A 22,971-nucleotide genomic window follows, 5' to 3' on the forward strand; every position below is an offset into this window, starting at 1 on the left:
TAATCTACATATTATATTCTCTCTACTTTGGCCACAGTCAGTGATTTCTCTGCCCAAATAGCAAACCTCTTCTATTAATTTAAGTGTCTCATTTCCTAATGTTATTCCTTCAGCATCATCCGGTTTAATTGGAATCATCTATCGCCTCTTTTTCAAGACACTGTCCATTTTGTTAAACTTTAACTTACAAATCCTCTACCATCTCTAACAGAATCACACTGTTGTTGGTAAATCTTAAAGAGTTGATTTATTGTTTGTGACCATTAATTATCTTTTCCAATTGCTCCTATGATTCCTTTATTAAGCCTGCTCAATGTACAGATTAAATTACATTACATGGCAGTATGTTAAAATCCTGTCACACACACTTCTCAAGTAGTACTGCCTCCCTTTTTTTCAAGTCTTCCAACTCTTATAAAAGCTATCTGGTATCTGTGCAAGTTGTAAATAATCAAATGCTTACTGCATTCGATCCCTACTAAAATTAGAATGTCGGAGTGTGTGTTCCAGTCAACATTGCCAAAATATTTTTCTAAATATGCAAATGCTATAAATGTAGATTTACCTTTTTTCCCCAATCTATCTTCTATGATATCCCATAAGGTTAGCATCACTTTGCATGTGCCTAACACTTCTCCAGAACTGATGCTTATCTTTCTCCAGGTCAGCTTCTACCAGTTTCATTCTTCTACAGATCATTCAAGTTAGTGTTTTATAATCATGACCTATTAAATGGATGGTTTGGTAATATTCTCAACTGTCTTCTTGGGAATTATGATTATTACATTATTATTAGTCTCATATCTTACTTGCCAGGTGAAATATTTTTGTCATGTTTAGTTCTCCCGTGGATCTCAGTAATTTTGATGGCATGTCTTGCTTTCACTTTAATGCTTCCAGTGCTCTTTCAAATTTTTCTCTTAGAATTGGATCCTCCATCTCATCTTCATGTTACTTCCTCTTATCTTTCAATAATATTCTCTTCTAGTTTCTTTCCTTTATACAGTTCTTCTAAACATTCTTTCAACTTTTCAACCCATTGTTCTCAGATTGGCTTGCCATCTGAGCTCTTTATGTTCATAAAACTACTACTCCTTTTCCTTAATGCTTCTTTAATTTTCCTATATGTAACAACAAATTTTCCCTGCAGTCACGAACGAGTTTACAGCTTTTGTATTTCTTCTCTAGCCATTCCTCCTCTGTCACTTCGCACTCCCAGTGCATTTCATTTTTTATATATATCTGTGTCCCCTTTTGTGTGATGAATTTTTATATTATGTCATTTAACCAATCAAATTTAACGTCTACTGTTTTTTCCAAGGGCCTGTTCTCACATATCATTGCACTGGTCGAAGCTATTCACCAATTTTCTACTGTGCTTCTTTACCTATTTCAGTCGCCCATTGTCTGGAAATCCCTTTGAAACTCTCAACAGCCTCTGACAACTTACCCAGGCCCCGTCTCTTTCACTTCCTATCTTTCTGGAATTACTTCCGAGATTCTGGAAATGTTTCATACTTCAAAAACTGGTTTCACTACATCTGTTTTACCATTATATAACCTATCTGAAACCTTTTAGTATCTTCGAGTCTCTTCTAGATATACAAATATCTAACAATCAGCTGCATGTGTTTGGACTTCTTTCCACTGCTTCACAGGTTCACACTTGCACGTAAATTTGAAGTATAAACATTTCATAATGTCAAACATAGTGACAACTTTGTCTGCAAAAAATAAAAACTACCTGAAAAATCTGATCATAAAGATGGAAACTGAAAACTTTAACATCAAGAAATGAGACAGTCTGACATCATAAGAACATATAGAAGTTAAAACGGAGACTAATATTGAAGCAACTGAAGTAGTTTATTTAAATTAAATCCCGACTTGAGCAGAGTTTAGTCCTTCGGACTTTGTTTAAAAGGCTGTATGCTAACAGTCCGATAACTTGCAACAGTTTTTTAAATATAAATAAAACTACTAACAGTTACAGGCATACCAATATTTTCCTGGCAAGAACATGCAGCATGAAAAGATCAGGACACCACAAAAAAGAAATCACATAAGTTGAAATTTTTTTTAATACACAGAAACTTCAGATTGGTAGAAGCAACTATAAAAAATGAAAGCAGAATAACAGTACAATGCAAAAACTTGCAAGCAACACACAATCAAACAGAAGTTACAAGAGGAAACTGCCTTCAAGATATGGCAAAAACAGAAGCCAACTACCAAAGACTAATACAAACAATTCATGCAAACAGCAACAATAAGGTGACTGCAATGGAAAAGGGATTATAAACGAAGTGATTAACAACAATGGTTCAAAATGAATGTCTAGAAGAAAGAAATCACTATCAAACAAGCTAAAAAGCCATACACTACTGTAACTTGTGTTCTTTAAAAGTTATGGTTACTGTTATTTTGATTTTCAGTAAGTTGTGGTTAAAACTTTTCCTGTAGCTCATTAAACTATACATTGGTAATGCAATTAAACTTCACAGTAATTAACAATAATGTCTAAAGTTAAGTTAGCATTATCTTTTACATTGTAAGTGGCACATTTGAGAAACAAGAACTATTCAAAAATGGGCAATGTCACTGACAAATTCATCAAAGATGATAACTATAGTCATAAGAAATGAAACACTGATTCAGCACCATTACAAAATGTACTTGAATGTCAATATCTCTGCTCTAAATTCTCTCTCTCTCTCTCTCTCTCTCTCTCTCTCTGTGTCACACACACACACACACACACACACACACACACACACACACACAATGGTTTTACTGGACTCATTCGTCACTCTTCAATTTTGATTCCCAATACAATTACACAGAATTATGCTCCAAGTACACTAATTCTGTTTCTCATATGGTGTGTCATCCTCAATACATTACATTGTGTATGCAACACAATGTATCTTTTTTTTTTGCAAAGTAAAAAGTCATTTTAAAAAATCTATTTTTTTTTTCAATGCTGTTACCATGGTATCATGGCACTGTCAAATCCATGTGGATATCCAGAGTAGTAAAGGAGATCATTCATCCCTGACAGTAGCAAATGCCTAACATAATGAGAACAACACTCAAGTTAAAACTGAAGAAACATATCCTATTAGATTATGAGAGAGCTCTCTGGTCAATACGTACCTTCAGGAGAAATCACAGTACCAATGATAGGACAGTCATTGGCAATACTGAAATTTCTCCCAGCAATAAGTATTGGCCAGCAATTCTGTCTCATGAATTCAAGATATGGCATCTTTTATCATCAAGACCATCACCATAATGCAACGTTGGACACTGACATTGATAAATGACATCAGAGGAGCCAGACTGAAATTCCACTTTGATCATTTGGAACACAGGTGGATATAGCTATTGTTACTTCAGAAAGACAAAGGAATTCTATAATTATCTCTATGAACACGGAGCTTTGTCCCCATAATAAATTATTCAGGCTTTAATTCCAAATCTAACAGACAAACATTTTAAATTAAAAGCTCTAGTGACAGAGGACTTGAAATACCCTATGTGATCAAAAGTATCCGGACACCTGGCTGAACATGACTTACAAGTTTGTAGCACCCTCCATTGGTAACGCTGGAATTCAATATGACCCACCCATCAACTTGATGACAGCTTCCACTCTTGGAGGCATACATTCAATCAGGTGCTAGAAGGTTTCTTGGGGAATGGCAGCCCATTCTTCATGGAGTGTTGCACTGAGTAGAGGTATTGTTGGTAGGTGAGGCCTGGCACGAAGTTGGCCTTCCAAAATGTCCCAAAGGTGTTCTATAGGGTTCAGGTCAGGCCTCTGTGCACACCAGTCCATTACAGGGATGTTATTGATGTGTAACCACTCCGCCAGAGGCCACGCATTATGAACAGGTGATCGATCATGTTGGAAGATGCAACCGCCATCTCCGATTTGCTCTTCAACTGCGGGAAGCAAGAAGATGCTTGCTTAAATGTAGCCCTGTGCTGTGATAGAGCCACGCAAGACAACAAGGGCTGCAAGCCCCCTCCATGAAAAACATGACCTATGAACTTTATTGTTGGCACTAAACATGCTAGCAGATCCACACAATGTTTTTTCACTATCCAGTCAAATGTTTATGCTCCTTACACCAAGCAAGGCATTGTTTGACATTTACCGGCTTGATGTGTGGCTTATGAGCAGCTGCTCGACCATGAAATCCAAGGTTTCTCACCTTCCGACTAACTGTCATAGCACTTGCAGCAGATCCTGATGCAGTTTGGAATTCCTGTGCGATAGTTTGCATACATGTCTGCCTCTTACACATTATGACCCTCTTGAACTGTGGCAATCTGTCAGTCAACAGACTAGGTCGGCCTGTACGCTTTTGTGCTGTATGTGACACTTCACGTTTTCACTTCACTATCACATTGGAAACAGTGGACCTAGGGATGTTTAGGAGTGTGGAAATCACGTGTACAGATGTATGACAGGTGACACGGAATCACCTGACCATGTTCGAAGTCCGTGAGTTCCGCAGACCCCACCCCATTCTGCTCTCTCAAGATGTCTAATGACTACTGAGGTTGCTGATATGGAATACCTGGCAGCACAATGCACCTAATATGAAAACTTAAGTTTGTGGGGGTGTCTGGATACTTTTGATCACATAGTATAAATTAAAATGGACTGTATTCAGCTTTAGAAAACAAACATAGCAAAAAACCTAGATTGAAAAGGATGGAACAAACAAGTTAAAAACTGTGTTACAATGGACAACACACATGATATGGTAAGTAGTAGCAGAAAATGTATACTTAAAGGAATGGAACAAACAAGTTGAAAACTTGTGTTAAAATGGACAGTAATGTATGATATGGTACACAAGGAAGTAAAGCTTCTGTCAATAATACTTTAAAAACACAACTTATTTTCAGAGCACTAACGGCATGAAAAAGACTTATCGACAGCAGAAACAAGAAAAATATGGGAGCATGTGTACCAAACATTGTGAATTTTTTTTTAAACAAATTGCACCGTTTTCACAGTATAATACTACACCATCTTTGTCACAATAGCAAAAGCTTAAAAAAAAACCGTATAACATAAAGGCAATAAAGTTCAGAACTTTACCCCTGAGCATGCTGGTGGGGCTTCAGGGATCCCACATACATTTTATTTTTTAGTATTTTGTATGCTAAACAGAGGACAGCACTGTAATTCATTATAATCTTGGATTACACTGTTGTTTCAAAGCTGTATTACACATTGTGCATTATTGCTACTCCAAGGTGAAATATTGCAAGATTTAGCTATTTCGTCCCTACCAGCATATTTGTGTTTACTTTAGGCACTGATTTATTAACAGAACTGACCTTGACAACCAAAAAGGCATATACAGTGAAACCCCACTTTTACACTTTTCAAGGGACTTCAAAACAATTTTGTAAAAGGTGGGAAAATGTAAAATGTGGAAATAATGTTTTAAGCTGTGAAAGTTGTGTATAGGATGCCCCTTGAACTTTATGTATTCTATATGTACACAACATGCATCAAAAGACTTGTCAGGGACTTTTTTATTATCTAATGAAGGTCTTCCCACCGGAAGACGACCTCTTGGACGCCCACGCATGAGATACTTGGACAATATTCAAGACGATCTCAGAAAACTAGGACATGACAGACAGTGGCAAATTACTTGTAAAGACAGAGCAAAGTGGTTCAACATTGTCCATTCTGCAGCAAAAAGCCTTCATGGATTGTAATGCTTAATAATAATAATAATAATAATAATGAAGGTTCATTATCTAATAAAAACTGCTGATGTAACTGGTACTGCTAACTGTCTGGGAAGCAGGAACGTTTGACTCAATTTCATAATCGATGTTTTTGAAGGCCTGCAGCTGTCATTCATTATTTATATAATGAAGTACTGCACTAGTTACATATCTTATGACACGTTTTGAGAATTTTTTCGTGTTTTCAAGTGCAAATATGTAAATAAGTACTTTGTGTGGTACTGGAATATGCATTATTCTGCGTTTCTTGTACTGTAGTCTTCTTTTTCAGGTTATCAGGTACTGTGCCTCATCAAATACGTAGGAACCCCTGCGAGCATAATTTTTTTTTCTCCACAAACATTTTTTTGTGATGCATTAATCGTGGGAAAATTATAAATATGTTGACGCAAAATAAAAAATCTTGTAAATGACAGGAAAACGTTAATTCCGGGACTGTAAAAGCGGGTTTATACTGTATCTGATATATGTCACCTATATTTGTTTGAGTTAGTTGTGGTTGTACATATCGCTGGGGTTTTTATTCATTCTTTTCTTTTGCATGAAACCAGTCTCAGGGAGCAAGATTTTCTATAGATTATTGCTAACAAGAGTCGCCAACCAACTTGACTCCTAACTATGTACGTGCCAAGTTGACTGGCTTTCAAGCTAGTAGATCTTGCACAGGACAAATACAGAGCCTCATCACCACTTTCATATACTGATGTCACGGAGGGCATCCCTGGGTAGTGATGAGAACATCCTAATGGAAACAATTGATTCAGTCAGTATTTGGAAAACAATAGACTCATTTGGTTGTAGCTTTACGTATCGGATGAATTATTCATTGATTCGTTTGAGTTAGTTGTGGTTGTACATATCACTGGGGTTTTTATTCATTCATTTCTTTCGTGTGAAACCAGTCTCAGGGAGCAACTGAATGAACACAGTTGACACGGTCCAGTGGTGTTTTGTGTACTAATGACTGAGTTATTCATTCTCTCCTTTTCAAGTGAAAGCAGTCATCAATTTTTCTGTCAGTTGAAGCTTGTATTCATGCGTTGTTTCAACTGAAAGCACTATTTAGTGGTTTAGCTGACCGAGTTATCCAGTTACTCTTCTGAGTGAAACCAGTCTTTAGTACTTTCATTAGGTGAAGTAAAACAGTGGTATACAATACAAACCGGGGGCACATACCCTCAGGTGCACGTGATGACAAGTAATAAACACATTCATTTCATTATGTAGTGAAAGATTAATACTTATTTTCACCACTTAAAACTGATAAACAGATTGCTGTGCAATAAACTGTTCCAGGTACAATTAACACATAACTACTAAAGCTTTGTAGGAGTACAATACTGAGCAAGCTTAGGGGTACATAATGAAGAAAGGAACATTGACAATTTTTGCAACTGTTTGTGTTATGTTTTACCAGAAAGAGATTATGCTCATAAATAAAATTAAAATTTGAGACAGTGCCTGTGTCATGCACGCTCCACTTCATTGTCCTGCAGTTGCCATGGCCTGGGTCGCAGCCAGCACAAGGTGGTGGCGCAGTGGCCAGTTACCACTAGTGCAGGTCCTGGCAGTGCAGCGCTGTTACTAGCTGCAGCACCACCTCCTGGTGCTGGCTGTGACTCTGGCCCTGGCAGCCACAAGAGGAGGCTATGGCGGCAGTGTCACGTGCCCACCCCAATGACGCTAAGGAAAAAGGTGAAAATGTATGTTAGTAAAAATCACTCAAACCAGAGACTGAGCGAAAAAATTCATATAACAGCTGCAACCGACAGACTTGAGTCAGCTGATTCTCTCGCATTGAATGAAACCACTCGAACCTGGTCAATTTCAACTGGAAAAAAAGGGGTTGAATGAAAAAAAATTGACTGCATTTGTTAAAAACATTCGGTTGTCCCATCACTATCTCTGGGTAGTCACCCTAATGTATTTTCAAGCCCACCTGGTTGGCCGTGCGGTCTAACGCATGGCTTTCCGGGCGGGAAGGAGGGCCTGGTCCCCGGCACAAATCCGCCCGGCGTATCTGTGTCGAGGTCCGGTGAACTGGCTAGTCTGTAAATTGTTTTTAGGCGGTTTTCCATCTGCAAATGCGGGCTGGTTCCCCTTATTCCGCCTCAGTTACACTATGTCGGCGATTGCTGCACAAACAAATTCTCCACGTACGCGTACACCACCTTTACTCTACCACGCAAACATAGGCATTACACTCGTCTGGTGTGAGACGTTTCCTTTGGGGTCCACCGACGGCCAAACCGCACAATAACCCTGGGTTCAGTGTGGGGCGGCGGAAGGGTGAAGTGGACTGCGGTAGTCGTCGTGGGGTTGTGGACCACTCTGTCGTTTCTAGGTCCCCAGTTAACATACAATACAATACAATACATACAATGTATTTTCAAATGGCATATGATTTGGGAGACAGGCTGACCCTCACCTCCACCCTATGAGAACTGGGCCTAGGTGAGAATGCCACCGGACTAGTTCAGGTTACTCTGAGGAACACAAAACTTAGTTGTTAGCTTTCAGTGAGTTTCACTATTCCAACAGGAATTTGACCAAGTGATGGCCTCTTGTACATACTCTTCAATTACATACTGAAGATCATCAGCGAATGGGCTTGCACACTACCATCAGGAACTAGAAATAAGATTGGATGCAATGAAGATAATATACCCTGCTTAGTCTTTGTAGATGCCCTTGACTTAGTAGCCTACAACAGAGGAGACTACATACCAATTACATATCTTCTACAGCATTGCAGCTAAGATAAGTGTATAGGTCAGTATAAAAAACAGAGTTTGCTACTAACAAAAATAGAGCTCCCTCAGCAATTTCACTACAAGGTACCACCATTTATAAAGCCCTGCAGTCAAGTATACAGAGAGTGGATTCCTGCAAATGTGTGAGAAATTAACAATAGATAGCAAATGTGCCAAGTTGGAGAGGGTCTACCACTACTGCAAGAACGTTAACTCAACTGTCACAACTCAGTAGTAAAGTCCTCCATATTCAACATCTCTGAACGTCTACTGATGGACAGGAAGCATCCACTATAGAAACTAGAGCTCAAGGAATAAAAATCCTCAGGAAGGAGCAAAGGCCAAAATAGAAGAGGATGGCACCTACAGGGTGAGAAATGATAGTGAGTTTTACTATCTCCAGGAAGACATAATCACACTTACAAAGAAAAAGTGACTGGCCTTCTATGGACATCTGGCCCCCTATGGACAGCTGAGCTACAGGGCTGGTACACATCCCTCATTGTGTGTGCGCATGAGAGAGAGAGAGAGAGAGAGAGAGAGAGAGAGAGAGAGAGAGAGAGAGAGAGAGAGGGGGGGGGGGGTGCAGCCTCAGATTAGAAGTGGGGGGGAAGCTTACAAATGTTTCCAATTTTGCTTATGTTCACACCCACTCAATAACTCAACTACATATTGTGATTTGTTGCCTTTCCTCCTGTTATTTGCAACATATGAAGGACTTTCGATTATCATATTTATAGCTGTAACCATCTTCTATCACTTTTCAGGTCACATTTCATTCAGTTCGCAAAATCATTCCTGTAAAAGTTGGCCTTTGGTAGCTTTCATACTACATCACCTGATACATGGAAATAATGTCTTACAGCAATATGGCTTTGTGTAAGTGGTGTAACGTACCCCTTACAGACACAGAAATTTTAGGGATTCTCAGTGATCCAACTACTATTGTGCTGAATTGAGTGATTTCTAGAGTGTCTTCAAATATACTTCCTGAAGACAGTAAACCCCAACATCCAAATAACTTATTTTGGAAGAAATCCAAATATAAATGCTGTAACCTATAAGCAAAAATACCCAAACTCAAGCTGAAAGGACTACCTGTCTACCACTCAGGACTGAAAGGTATTGCTAGGAACATTGAACTAGGAAATATATTGGAAGCCTAATATTTATTATTTCTATGCTGAATATTTTATGTCACATAGAAATGACTAAATAATAGTAAGCAAGGAATCTTGCCCATTTTACACAAATGAGTTGGATATTAATGAACTAAAAGCTTTTAGTGGACTACTGAATTTGTTAGGGTGTATGACTGCTGCTCATAAAGTTTTGTTATTGTCGGACTAAGGAGTTACCATTCCATGTGTAGGCTGCCAATAATAAAACACAAGCAGCTTTTTTTTGTGGTTTTAGGGCGCACAACTTCAATAGTCATTAGCGCCCAGACTATGTTAGGAATGCACCGCGAGGCACAAGTTCAAAACAGCAACTAAAAGGGAAAACACGATAAAAGACAGACTGACAGGCATAGGATTACAAAAAACAGCATAATCAAATGTCCTTAGAGAGGTTTGTCAAGTTGATAAAACGAAGAACGCGAGCAGCTGCTCGTGGGTCATCCGCTAAAATGGCATCTGGAGTACATGGCAGGCCAAGATCAAGACGCAGTGTGTTAAAATACGGACAGGACGTTAAAATGTGGCGGACAGGCAGCAATTGCCCACATGGGCAGTATGGCGCCGGCGCAGCCGTCAGCAGATGGCAATGGTTGAACCGGCAGTGTCCAATTCGTAACCGGACCAAAACGACCTCCTCCCGCCGAGAAGGGCGTGAGGAGGACGTCCAAGCCACGGGAAGAGGTTTCAAGGCCCGAAGCTTGTGTCCATAAGTGCAGCCCAATCGGCATGCCACAGTGATAAAATGCGCCGACAAATGACCCTGCTACAATCTGATGAAGGGACACAACAAGAAGCTGTCCGAAGCTGGAGGACTGCAGCCTTGGCCACGGCATCTGCAGCTTCGTTCCCAGGGATACCGACATGGCCAGGAACCCACAAAAAGCTAACCGGAGAACCGTCGTCCACCAGCTGCTAAAGAGAGTGTTGGATCCGGTGCACGAAAGGGTGAACCGGATACGGATCACTGAGGCTCTGGATGTTGCTCAGGGAATCGGAGCAGATGACATAAGCAGAATGTCGGTGGCGGCAGATGTAAAGAACAGCCTGGTAGAGGGCAAAGAGCTCAGCTGTGAAGACCGAACAATGGCCATGGAGCCGGTATTTGAAACTTTGTGACCCGACAATAAAGGAACACCCGACCCCGTCATTGGTCTTAGAGCCATCTGTATAAATGAAGGTCATATTAATGAACTTCAAACGAAGTTCGACAGAACGGGAGTGATATACCGAACCGGGGGTAACCTCCTTTGGGAGCGAGCTGAGGTCAAGGTGAACGCGAACCTGAGCCTGGAGCCAAGGTGGCGTGTGGCTCTCGCCCACTCGAAAGGTCGCAGGGAGTGAAAAATCAAGGTGTTCAAGGACGCTACGAAAGTGAACTCCAGGGGGTAGCAGGGCAGAGACATACAACCCGTACTGACGGTCGAGAGAGTCGTCAAAAAAGGAACGATAAGACGGGTGGTCGAGCATTGACAGTAGCCGACAGGCATACCGACAAAACAGTATATCGCGCCGGTAGGTGAGTGGCAATTCACCAGCTTCAGCATGAAGACTCTCGACGGGACTAGTATAAAACACTCCGATCGCAAGACGTAAACCCCGATGTTGTATGGAGTTGAGGCGGCGTAAGATGGATGGCCGTGCAGAGGAGTATACGAAGCTCCCATAATCCACCTTGGAGCGGACGATCGACCAATATAGGCGAAGTAGGACGGTTCGATCCGCTCCCCACGACATACCACTGAGAACATGGAGGACATTGAGAGAACGGGTACAACGGGCAGCCAAATATGACACATGTGGAGACCAGCAAAGTTTCCTGTCAAATATAAGACCTAAAAATTTTGTTGTCTCCACGAATGGGAGAGCAACGGGACCGAGTCGTAAGGACGATGGGAGGAACTCTTTGTAGCGCCAGAAGTTAATACAGACCGTATTCTCGGCAGAAAAACGGAAGCCATTGGCGACACTCCAGGAGTAAAGACGGTCAAGAGAACGCTGAAGACAGCGCTCCAGGGAACATGTACGCTGCGTGCTGCAATAGATGGTAAAATCGTCCACGAAAAGGGAGCCCAATACATCAGCTGGGAGGCAATCCATTATTGGATTGATCGCTATGGCGAAGAGAGCGACGCTCAAAACTGAGCCCTGTGGCACCCCATTCTCCTGGCAAAAGGTGTCTGACAGGACAGAACCCACAAGAACCCTGAACTGTCGATCCATTAAAAAGGAACGAATCAAAAGAGGGAGGCGACCGTGAAGGCCCCATGTATGCATGGTGCGGAGAATGCCCGCCCTCCAACAGGTGTCGTAAGCCTTCTCCAAATCAAAGAACACAGCTGCGGTCGGGCGCTTCCGCAAGAAGTTATTCATAATGAAGGTCAACAAGGTAACCAGATGGTCAACAGCAGAGCAGCGCCTACGAAATCCACATTGTACATTGGTAAGTAGGCGTCGAGATTCGAGCAGCCAAACCAAACGAGAGTGAACCATTCGCTCCATCACTTTACAGACACAGCTGGTAAGCGAGATAGGTCGATAACTGGAAGGCAAGTGCTTGTCCTTCCCCGGCTTAGGAATCGGGACAACAATAGACTCGCGCCAGCATGCGGGAACATGTCCCTCAATCCAGATGCGATTATAAGTACGAAGAAGGAAACCTTTACCCGCAGGAGAAAGGTTCTTCAGCATCTGAATGTGAATAGAATCAGGCCCTGGAGTGGAGGACCATGACCGGGCAAGTGCGTTTTCGAGTTCCCACATGGTGAATGTGGCATTATAACTTTCACGATTCGAGGAGCGGAAGTTAGGTGGCCTAGCCTCCACTGCCTGTTTTCGGGGGAGGAAGGCAGGGTGGTAATGAGCGGAGCTTGAAACCTCTGCGAAAAAGCGGCCGAAGGCATTGGAGACATCCTCAGGGGCCACAAGGACGTCATTCGCGACCGTCAAGCCAGAAACTGGTGAGTGGACCTTAGTGCCAGATAGCTGGCGCAGGCTATCCCAGACAACAGAAGAAGGAGTAAAACTGTTGAAGGTGCTTGTGAAAGCAGCCCAGCTGGCTTTCTTGCTTTCTTTAATAATACGACGACACTGTGCACGTAATTGTTCATAATTGATACAATTCGCCACTGTAGGGTGGCGTTTAAAGGTGCGTAAAGCACGTCGACAAGCACGTAAAGAGTCTCTACATGCTGCGGTCCACCAGGGGACCGGTACGCGACGTGGAGAAGAAGTAGGGTGAGGGATAGAATATTCAGCAGCAGTGAGAATGACTTCCGTGAGGTGTGCGACCTGACGATCGCAGCTTGTGAAGGTTTGATCCTGAAAGGTCGCCCTGGAAGAGAAGAGCCCCCAGTCTGCTTTGGAGATGTTCCAACTAGATGAGCACGGAGAGGGGGTATGCTGCAGGAGATGGATAACACACGGGAAGTGGTCGCTTGAATATGTATCAGAAAGTGCATACCACTCAAACCGGCGTGCAAGTTGGGTAGTACATATAGAGAGGTCTAAATGGGAATAGGTGTGAGATGTGTCCGAAAGAAAAGTAGGGGCGCCAGTATTGAGGCAGACAAGATTGAGCTGGTTGAAAAGGTCTGCTAACAGGGAGCCCCGGGCAGAATGCTGGAGAGCCCCAAAGGGGATGGTGGGCATTGAAGTCTCCAGTTAACAAAAATGATGGAGGTAGCTGAGCAATAATTTGCATCATGTATGCCCTGGTAATGGCAGACGACGATGGAGTGTAAACGGTACAAATGTAAAATGTAAAAGTGGGGAGAATAATTCGGATGGCAACTGCCTGCAGGCCGGTGTGCAATGTGATGGGATCGTAGTAAATATCATCCCGGACCAGCAACATAACCCCTCCATGAGCCGGAATACCTACCACAGGAGGTAGGTCAAAACGCACAGAGGTGTAGTGTGCCAAGGCAATTTGATCGCATGGGCGTAGCTTCGTTTCCTGGAGGGCTACGACGAGCGGACGGTGCAAGCGGAGCAGCAACTTCAAGTCCTATCGGTTGGAGCGAATGCTGCGAATATTCCAGTGAATAAGTGCCATCGTAAGAAGAAAAGGAAGATGGAAGAAGGGGTCACCTCGAAGGCCGCTGAGGGCCTGGCTTCGAGCGAGCACTGCCGCCGCTATCAGTAGGCGGACAGTCATCGTCCATTGGTTCTATAGGTTCATCAGCCATCTTGGTAAGACAGCCGGTGTGGGGGAGCTTCTTCCGCCGGTGAACGGCCAGATGTTCGGCTACCAGCAGTGCGGCCAGGTGAAACGGATGACGGCCTGGGGCGGCAACCGCTGGATGGCGCAGGAGAAGAAATGCGCCGTTGCGGAGAAGGAGAACTGTGCTTCCTATGAGCCTTCTTGGAAGGTCGTTTGGTGGAAGTACTGGTCGATGGCTGGGAGGTCGAGGTACGTAGGAATTCCGCACGGGATGGTTCCTTCTTGAAGGCCCGTGCATCTGACTTCTGGGTCTTCGTCTTGGCAGAAGCTGATGAAGGGGCTTGTGTCTGTGGGGTGACGGGAGGAAGAGGAGACGTCGACCGTGCGATCTTAGCACTGGCCGAACGGACGACCATGGTGCTGAAGGTCAGACCGCATGTCTGGGTTACCACCTCCCTGGTAGTCCGAGAAGAGGCGAGGACAGTACTGTATTTCCCCGCTGGGAGCAGCGTGGGCTTCCTACTAGCAAATAGCTTACGAGCAGCCGAGGTGGACACTTTCTCTTTGATCCGAATTTCTTGGATACAGCGTTCAGCCTTGTAGATGGGTCAGCCGCGGGAGGACGCTGCATGGTCACCCTGACAGTTCCCACAACGAGGAGACGGAGATGAACAGTCACCCTCATGGGCATCCCTGTCACAAGTGACACATTTAGCCGCATTGGAACAAGACTGGCGAGTGTGATTAAAACGCTGACACTGGTAGCAGCGCGTAGGTGTCGGGACATAGGGGCGAACAGAAATAACCTCGTAGCCAGCTTTGATGCGCGATGGCAGCTGAACACTATCAAAGGTCAAGAAAAGTGTCCGGGTCGGTACAAGGTCATTGTTGACCTTTTTCATGACCCTATGGACAGCCGTCACGCCCTGCTCAGCGAGGAAAGACAATCTCCTCGTCAGTCAATCCGTCGGGTGATCTAGTATAGACCACACCACGAGACGAATTCAAAGTTCGGTGAGCCTTCACCCGGACAGGGAATGTGTACAGGAGTGTGGCTCGAAGCAGTTTTTGTGCCTGAAAGGCGCTCTCAGTTTGTAGTAACAAGGTACCATTACGCAACCTGGTACAATACTTGACAGATCCGGCTATGGTATCTACGCCCTTCTGGATAACGAAAGGGTTGACAGAGGAAAAATCCTTTCTGTCCTCAGATCGAGAAACGGCGAGGAATTGTGGGGCAGGCTGTAGTACTTTTGTCACCGGTGGCTGGTCAAGTTTCCGTTTAGGGGCAGAAGTCGAGAGAGAAGAAGAAGAAGAAGAAGAAGAAGAAGAAGAAGAAGAGAAATCCATTGCGGAGGAATCCCCCATGATTGCCAGCGTCTCCGATGGCGCGCTCCTTCCTTATGGGGACCCTCTCAGAGGGCACTCCCGCCTTAGGTGAATGTTTACACCTCAGGTCACACCTCCCGAGAAACAGATGGAGGGACCAATCGGCATGGTCAGAAGATATCAGCTCAGGCAATCACCCCTTCCTGGGCCTGGCCTTTACCAGGGGGTACGTGCGTGCCTTACTTGTCTACCCAGGGCAGGGAATTACGCGTTACCCCGTCACCGGCTACGCGTGCGAACGCGTGGGTTGGCCTTCAGGCGCGCACAGGGAGGAAGGAAGAAGAGGAAAAAGAAGAGAGAGGACAGTCTGTCTCAAATGCCGAGGCAGAGACCAGGGTATGCGAGGAGAAGAAGGCAAGGAGAAGAAGGCAAGGAGAAGAAGGCAAGGAGAAGAAGGCAAGGAGAAGAAGGCAAGGAGAAGAAGGCAAGGAGAAGAAGGCAAGGAGAAGAAGGCAAGGAGAAGAAGGCAAGGAGAAGAAGGCAAGGAGAAGAAGGCAAGGAGAAGAAGGCAAGGAGAAGAAGGCAAGGAGAAGAAGGCAAGGAGAAGAAGGCAAGGAGAAGAAGGCAAGGAGAAGAAGGCAAGGAGAAGAAGGCAAGGAAGACAGTGAGATGGAGAAGAACAAAGAAAGGAACCAACCAAAGGAAGGAAGAAACGAGAAGAAGTTAAAAACCAAAATGACCACAAATATAGGTCGTGGAACCGTCCGCAGGCGCTAACTACCCCCTTGAGGGGGAGGGACTCCTTTTAGTCGCCTCTTACAACAGGCAGGAATACCTCAGGCCTATTCTAACCCCCGGACCCGCAGGGGGGACAAGCAGCTGTGTTCGTAGTGATGCTGGAACTGGGAAGAAGCATGGACTGCTGACGAATGGCTGTGGACACTATCACATGTGGGCCTGTAATATCTCATAGTGACATTTTGCAACAATTAACCTCACATCCAAACTGACAACAGGAATATTGTAATTGATAAATGTAAAACTTAAGATTGTCTGTGTGAGGTACTGCCAAACTGGACAAGCAACAGTGGTCACCAAAATTTATACCTAATCACAATCTTTCAGTGTGTATATTTCTGTCATGGCCATATCGATATAATATAGTCCTAAAAGGTATAAGGCAGTTTTATTATTGTCTACAATGCACCATGATCAAAAAATGAGCCCGAACATCGATTGCTAGACAGAACAAATAATTACTACAACACTAAGGCTGCTGTTGACAGCTTCTGTCAACTTTACAGGAATTATTCAGTAGATAGTCATAATATTTTTTTGCCGTAATTGAATATTGCTGAGATTAATAGTGTCAGTATTCTGAGGTGCCTAGTGGCAGTTTGCAAATTTATTTATTTATTTATTTATTGAGGGAGGGTCCACAGCATGTTAGCCTACATGAAAAACTACAACAGTTACAGAAAGTTTCTTGTATCATCTGATATCCATATTGTTCAATTGGCGCAACTTTTTCTATAGAGTTTGGTTGTAGCCTTCGAGCTCTGTTGTGCTTCAGTTCTTATGCTTTTCTTTCTTACAATTACACCAAAGTTGGTGGGGAAAAAAATAATGATAGCACAATCCCCCTTTTCTTACACTGTTAACTGAAGTGGAAAAATTGTGTAATTGTGTGAAATTTTGCTTTCCTCACTGATGGGCTAAATTCAGACAAATGTAAATGTAAAGACAGTATCATATCAGTCCCAGTCTTAGGAAGTACTACCAATCACATTACAAAATTGTGTGAAGAGTCTGAAAAGTACCACAGAGGATGTAACTGCATTACCGCTTTTAAGAAATGACTAAATCTGATATGCTTTAACGTAAATTTTTCAACATAACTGACTTTGAATTCAAACAGCACAAACTGTGATACACCAAACTTCAAAATATCACAAACAGTGAATAAAGGAAAGAAAATGCTTAAGCCTAGCTGTATCTGTGTGAGCATGTACTCCGATGTAAAACAACAAGTAACTGCATTAACAGAAACCAATCTTCCTCCGGTTTTATGTCACCTGCTTTTAGTGTCTTTATCTTGCTATAGAAGAAGTGAAATTAAATATTGAAACCAAAATTAAAAACTAAATTCTTCATCTTACATTGAAATATCAGTCCCAAGAGCTGCTTCAGTTAATGGTAATATAAATGAAGGGTAATCATCGAGCAAAGGCTTTGCGTCATCAGAGCATTTGATAATTTTATTGCTAAAATCATGACTACACAAGAATTTAAATATAGAAAGATGAGAAAACACAGGGAGTATTAATTTGCATTCTGCTGTCTCTCCCCCTTTCCACCCTCTCCTCAAAACTACAAAATGGAACAACATATAGCACAAAAGAAAAAAAATAGATTAATGTAGAAGCACAACCATACACACAGACAAAAAATGGTATTTCTCACACATACAGTCAACTTTCTCAGAAATGCTACTGAGCAAGGGAGGAATCTAAGTGGTCTTCCTTTTCTTGGCAATTCTGTGCAAGGGCGGTGCAAAATATGACCTTATGGTGACCCTAGCATACAATACTAACAAAGCCTAATTCTTTAACTAAAATTTTTAAATATGAAGTAATTTTGCTATTATTGCTTATCAAGCCAAGTGCCTCCACTAAGATGACAGTCATCAAGTAGCTATTACGGAAATTATGTGATAATTTTATGTCTAAATACATATACCATAAAGAACTTTCATCATAACTTCAGCATTACAGATGCTAAAAGATGCCATACCTTTCCATCACCTTTGGGATTTATAAAAACTACATAGTGGCCACCATGATTATCTCCACTATGTACCAGAACTGCATGAAGTGTGTAATCTGCTCTTGTTGGCTCAGGTTGCTGCAAGTATGGCTCAAGACTTATTTTTTCATAGAATTCAAACCTGAAAGATGATGGACTTGTAGTAAATTATTTCTTCACACATTAAAAAAAAATTAGAATTCCAAGAAGAAGTAAACTAATACTGAAGAAAATTACACTGAAAAATTTTGTCTGAACTGACTCAAGTAACAAGTGGCACTGTTACAAGTAAGGTAAATAAGCAATGAGCCATTGTTTTTAAACTAAAATGCAACCTCTTCACTTATTACATAGATTCACACCTCAGGACTGAACAAGTTTTCATACCACTGTTGTGCATCCCAGGAAGGAAAGGAATGTGAAACTGCAACGGATGAAACTAACAATGAATGTGAAACTTAGTACATTTGAATTATACATTTTATGTGGCCCAGACTCATTAGTGAAAGACAGTAACAGTAGCTGGTACACCCGGAAAAAAAAAAAGACTTCTGTCATCATTTTCATACACATACAATAAAGAACATTTGTCACAGAGCCCCATGCTCTTATTCCTTTATGCATTCACAGTAAGCAAACCAAGAAGCCAGTCAGAGAGGCAGAGAGAACACAAGACAGAATGAATATTTATTTTGCTTGGCAGATTCCTTAGAAAACTGAACACTATTCTCGGTGACAACCAGTTAAAAATATGCTTGGGAATATGTTTTTATGCACAGTTACTAATGTTTATTTTACACATGCCATGCCATGACATACTGACATACTCAAATGAAATTAACAATAAACATAATAGTTTCTCATTTCAAGATAATGCAAAGTAAAACATACTCAAGGCAATAAATTATGAACAATGCACTCTTCTTTATTTGTGTTAGGAGTTCTTCAAAACAACTAGGAATAAATAAATAAACAGAAACAATCTACATTCAAAAGTAACATACAACTATATACACAAACATAAATTACTAAGATATCTCTAGGTGTTTGAGACATTAAACAAACTGCAACCAAGCTGCTTTCATCGGAATTTACACTGCCCACAAAAAAAGTGAAGCACCCAGAAGAAGAGGAGGGAACAAAACTTCACAGGCTGAGGGGAATGTGATGTTATTGCAGCGATTACAAAATTTAATCAAATTTACAAAGAACTTGGCACTACGGGACCACTTATTAGTCGGAAGCTGCATCCCCTCTGGCCTGGTTGCATGCACTGATTCAGCTGAGAAGAGTGACACTAAGCTGTTGTATTCTCTCCTGAGGCAAGCTGGCCCACAAGTGTTTTAACTGGTCCTTGGTATCCTGGATACTGGCACTGGGACAGGGACAGAGTTGACATCCGCGCTGGTAACAAACGTTTTATAGGTAATGAGGACAAATTCCATGTGTGGAAAGAACTGTCCTATTGAAAAATGCCATCACGATAATGTTGCACAAGAGGTAAATGCTTGAGGATGCAGGATTTCCATGACGTACTGTGGCACTGTCAGATTTCCCTCAATCACTACCACCCATGGCCTGAAGTCACACCTGATGGCTCCCCTTACCATGACACCAGGTGTAACACCATTGTGCCAACATTGAAAGAATGGGACATCTTCCCAGGTTGCTGCCATATTCACCAATGACAGTCAATCAGAGCAATGAAAAATCTTGATTCATTGATGAACACAATGTGATTCAATTTATCAGCAGTCTATGCTTCCTGGTCACAGCACCACTCCAAAAGCAGCCAACTGCATTATGGTGTTAACAGCAGCCTACACTTGGGGCAGTAATTCCAGAGTCCGGCTGCTGCTGATCTCTGACCAAGTGTGGGACGGCAGAATATTGCATGGCGGTCATTGAGGCACATATGTGAAGAGATTACAATGAGCTCAAAGCACATTACAGCAACCCTCCCCTGTGGTTATCATATTTGTTCAAGCAGAATACAGACAAGTTGCCTGCGCTCACGTTTTCATACAAGCCAATCTCTAAAACACTATCACATTTGAATGCTCTACATGTCTGGATAAGGCACGATTTGACCAGTCGGCCAACTGGAGACCCCTAATGAGGCTCCCTTCAAACTGTCAGATGCTGATATTATCTCACACGAGTGCCCAGCATGTCCATGTCCTTCACAGTGATCACTTACTGCCCAATACTGTTCGCACCCCTTACGTACGCTACCAGGCCTGGTAACAACACTAAACACGAACACCACCAATGCACTATGGTGGCCACTGTTTCTATCACAAACAATTATCACTCTAATTATTTAAAGAATCGTTGATTGTGTGTGTGTGTGTGTGTGTGTGTGTGTGTGTGTGTGTGTGTGTGTGTGTGTGTGTGTGTGTGTGTGTGAGAGAGAGAGAGAGAGAGAGAGAGAGAGAGAGAGAGAGAGAGAGAGAGAGATATGATATACTTATATGCGACTAGGTCTCCTGGGTGCTTCACCTTTTTGTCAGACAGTGTATTATGGCAGTCATGTGTGCCATGGGTACCGCAAAAAAGGAGGGAATATATTCTGACAGCTCAGTAGTCCAGATCCAGAAATGCATGTCCACAGAAATTACATATGCCCGGGGACAAAATATGCTTTGGAACAAAATGGCAGTAATGCTTCCCAATATGGTTATCAAGAACAAGCTGGGGCAATTACGAGTGAAAACACTGAAACAATTTGAAGCTCGTATTTATGCACAGTATCAACCATGAGCTTTGAGACAAATCTTCGCATGCAATCCTTGGAAAGTGGGAGCTTACAAACGGAAGTCTATTGGTTGAAGTACAGGACAAATATACAAGACAATTAAATGACTACAACACCCTGTTTATATGGTTTTCACCCACCACTGTGATAAATGAGAAGCCAAGTGATCAACAGCAGCAAACTGGTTGGAGAAGACCAATAATGTCCGACAACATTTCACCCACACAAATTCTGCCTTCCATGTCCAAGCCAACCAAAACTGTATCGTTACTGATATCTTACTCAGGGGAAATGCCACAGGGTAAAACTAATTGACATTCCATGTCTTAACACATTTTGCAACACCACTTTTGTGATCATATTATCAGACTTAATACACTTTTTATCTTCTCTTTTCCTACTACGCAGTAGTAAATTAAAAAAAAAAATTAAAGTAGCTGCCAGTGAGTAAATTCTCCAACACGAAATGTATCTTATGTAACAAATGGTATAAAATCAACAGCTGGAATATTTATACATAAATATTGATGCATTTTGTCTCAATATTGCCAATAGATTACAGCTCTTAACATATTAAGTTCCCAAGCAAGAAGGAATCACCTGGCATCTCATAGATGCTCAATTTGATTCATAACGAGCATATGTGGAGCCCTGTACATGTCTTGTAAAACCAATCCCCATTATCAACATCAATACAAATTTTGATTTATCTTACATATCTTTACTCAATATACTGAAAAAACTGCAAACAATGAACTGTAAATGATATGCAGGGAGTAGTGTATACAGTCTCCAAACTTCTTTTCTTCGTCTTTTGTTACTATTTTATGTCCCATTCATAACTACTCATTTTCACTCCTGTTTCTCCTCTCTTTCAACTGTACAAATACAGGTCCTGCCTGGAGATCTATGTTGTGTCAGTATCACTCTGGTATATACTTTGCTCATCAAGAAAGTTGAGGACATCTGACTGTCCAGTTTCATAGTCACTCAGTAGCTTCTGCACCACATTCCAATACTACGTTAGGTAGTTTGGCTTGTTAACTGCTTTGTATCATCTTGTTCTCAATAATGGCAGTTGTGGCTGGCCACTATGTTCTGCAGAGCCAAAGCTGTATTAATATTCACAATAAATAGGGCAATGTAAACTGAATCATCACAGCTAGCTTTGGAAATGGATATCTTTTTGTCTAACATCCCTTTCTACTCGCTGCTCACACTTATTTTGTGTTGTCTTGCAATAAATAGCCACATCTGTTTCAGATGCACGGAAATCTGCATTACAGAGCTAATGAATGGTAAACATCTTTTGATGATGTTTCACCATAATTATCCTGCAGTCATTTTTTACAGTGAGTAATGATTAAAAGTGATAACACCTACAAATATTTTTTCTTCCTATCATAACTGCTTTCATCTTGCATAAATTATGCGTATAGATACTGCTAAAACTGAGCAAATATTGTTGATCAAATAAAACAACCCACACTGTAGAAAACCATGGGAACAATTGTTTCGAAAGAAAAATTAACTTAAAAAAACTAAAATTACTAAGAGACAGTATGACTGGCCAGAGGAAGGAAGTGTAATTCTAAGCACTGCTGATGGACATAAAAAGGGCAACCAAAAGGGGAGAGGGGGGAGAGGGGGAGAGGGGGGAGAGGGGGAGAGAGGGGGGGAGAGGGGGGAGAGAGGGGGGGAGAGGGGGGAGAGGGGGGGAGAGGGGGGGAGAGGGGGGGAAAGGGGGGGAGAGGGGGGAAAGGGGGGGAGAGGGGGGAAAGGGGGGAGAGGGGGGAAAGGGGGGGAGAGGGGGGAAAGGGGGGGAGAGGGGGGAAAGGGGGGAGAGGGGGGAAAGGGGGGAGAGGGGGGAAAGGGGGGGAGAGGGGGCGAGAGGGGGTGAGAGGGGGGAGAGGGGGGAGAGGGGGGAGAGGGGGGAGTGGGGGGAGAGGGGGGAGAGGGGGGAGAGGGGGGAGAGGGGGGAGAGGGGGGAGAGGGGGGAGAGGGGGGAGAGGGGGGAGAGGGGGGAGAGGGGGGAGAGGGGGAGAGGGGGGAGAGGGGGGAGAGGGGGGAGAGGGGGGAGAGGGGGGAGAGGGGGAGAGGGGGGAGAGGGGGGAGAGGGGGGAGAGGGGGGAGAGGGGGGAGAGGGGGGAGAGGGGGGAGAGGGGGGAGAGGGGGGAGAGGGGGGAGAGGGGGGAGAGG

At 42.8% G+C, this 22,971-nt stretch overlaps 1 protein-coding gene across 1 annotated transcript in view; it reads right to left on the bottom strand.

Moving 5' to 3' along the window:
• The window catches only part of LOC126163012 (ubiquitin carboxyl-terminal hydrolase 7), a 230,674-nt gene that overhangs the window by 85,002 nt on the left and 122,701 nt on the right, over window positions 1–22,971 (bottom strand). Inside the window, exon 11 of the mRNA XM_049919876.1 lies at window positions 18,003–18,156. Coding sequence (XP_049775833.1) covers window positions 18,003–18,156 — 154 coding nt within the window. The remainder of the gene's footprint in view (window positions 1–18,002; window positions 18,157–22,971) is intronic.

Source organism: Schistocerca cancellata, chromosome 2 (assembly GCF_023864275.1).
Source record: "Schistocerca cancellata isolate TAMUIC-IGC-003103 chromosome 2, iqSchCanc2.1, whole genome shotgun sequence".
Lineage (NCBI taxonomy): Eukaryota > Metazoa > Arthropoda > Insecta > Orthoptera > Acrididae > Schistocerca > Schistocerca cancellata.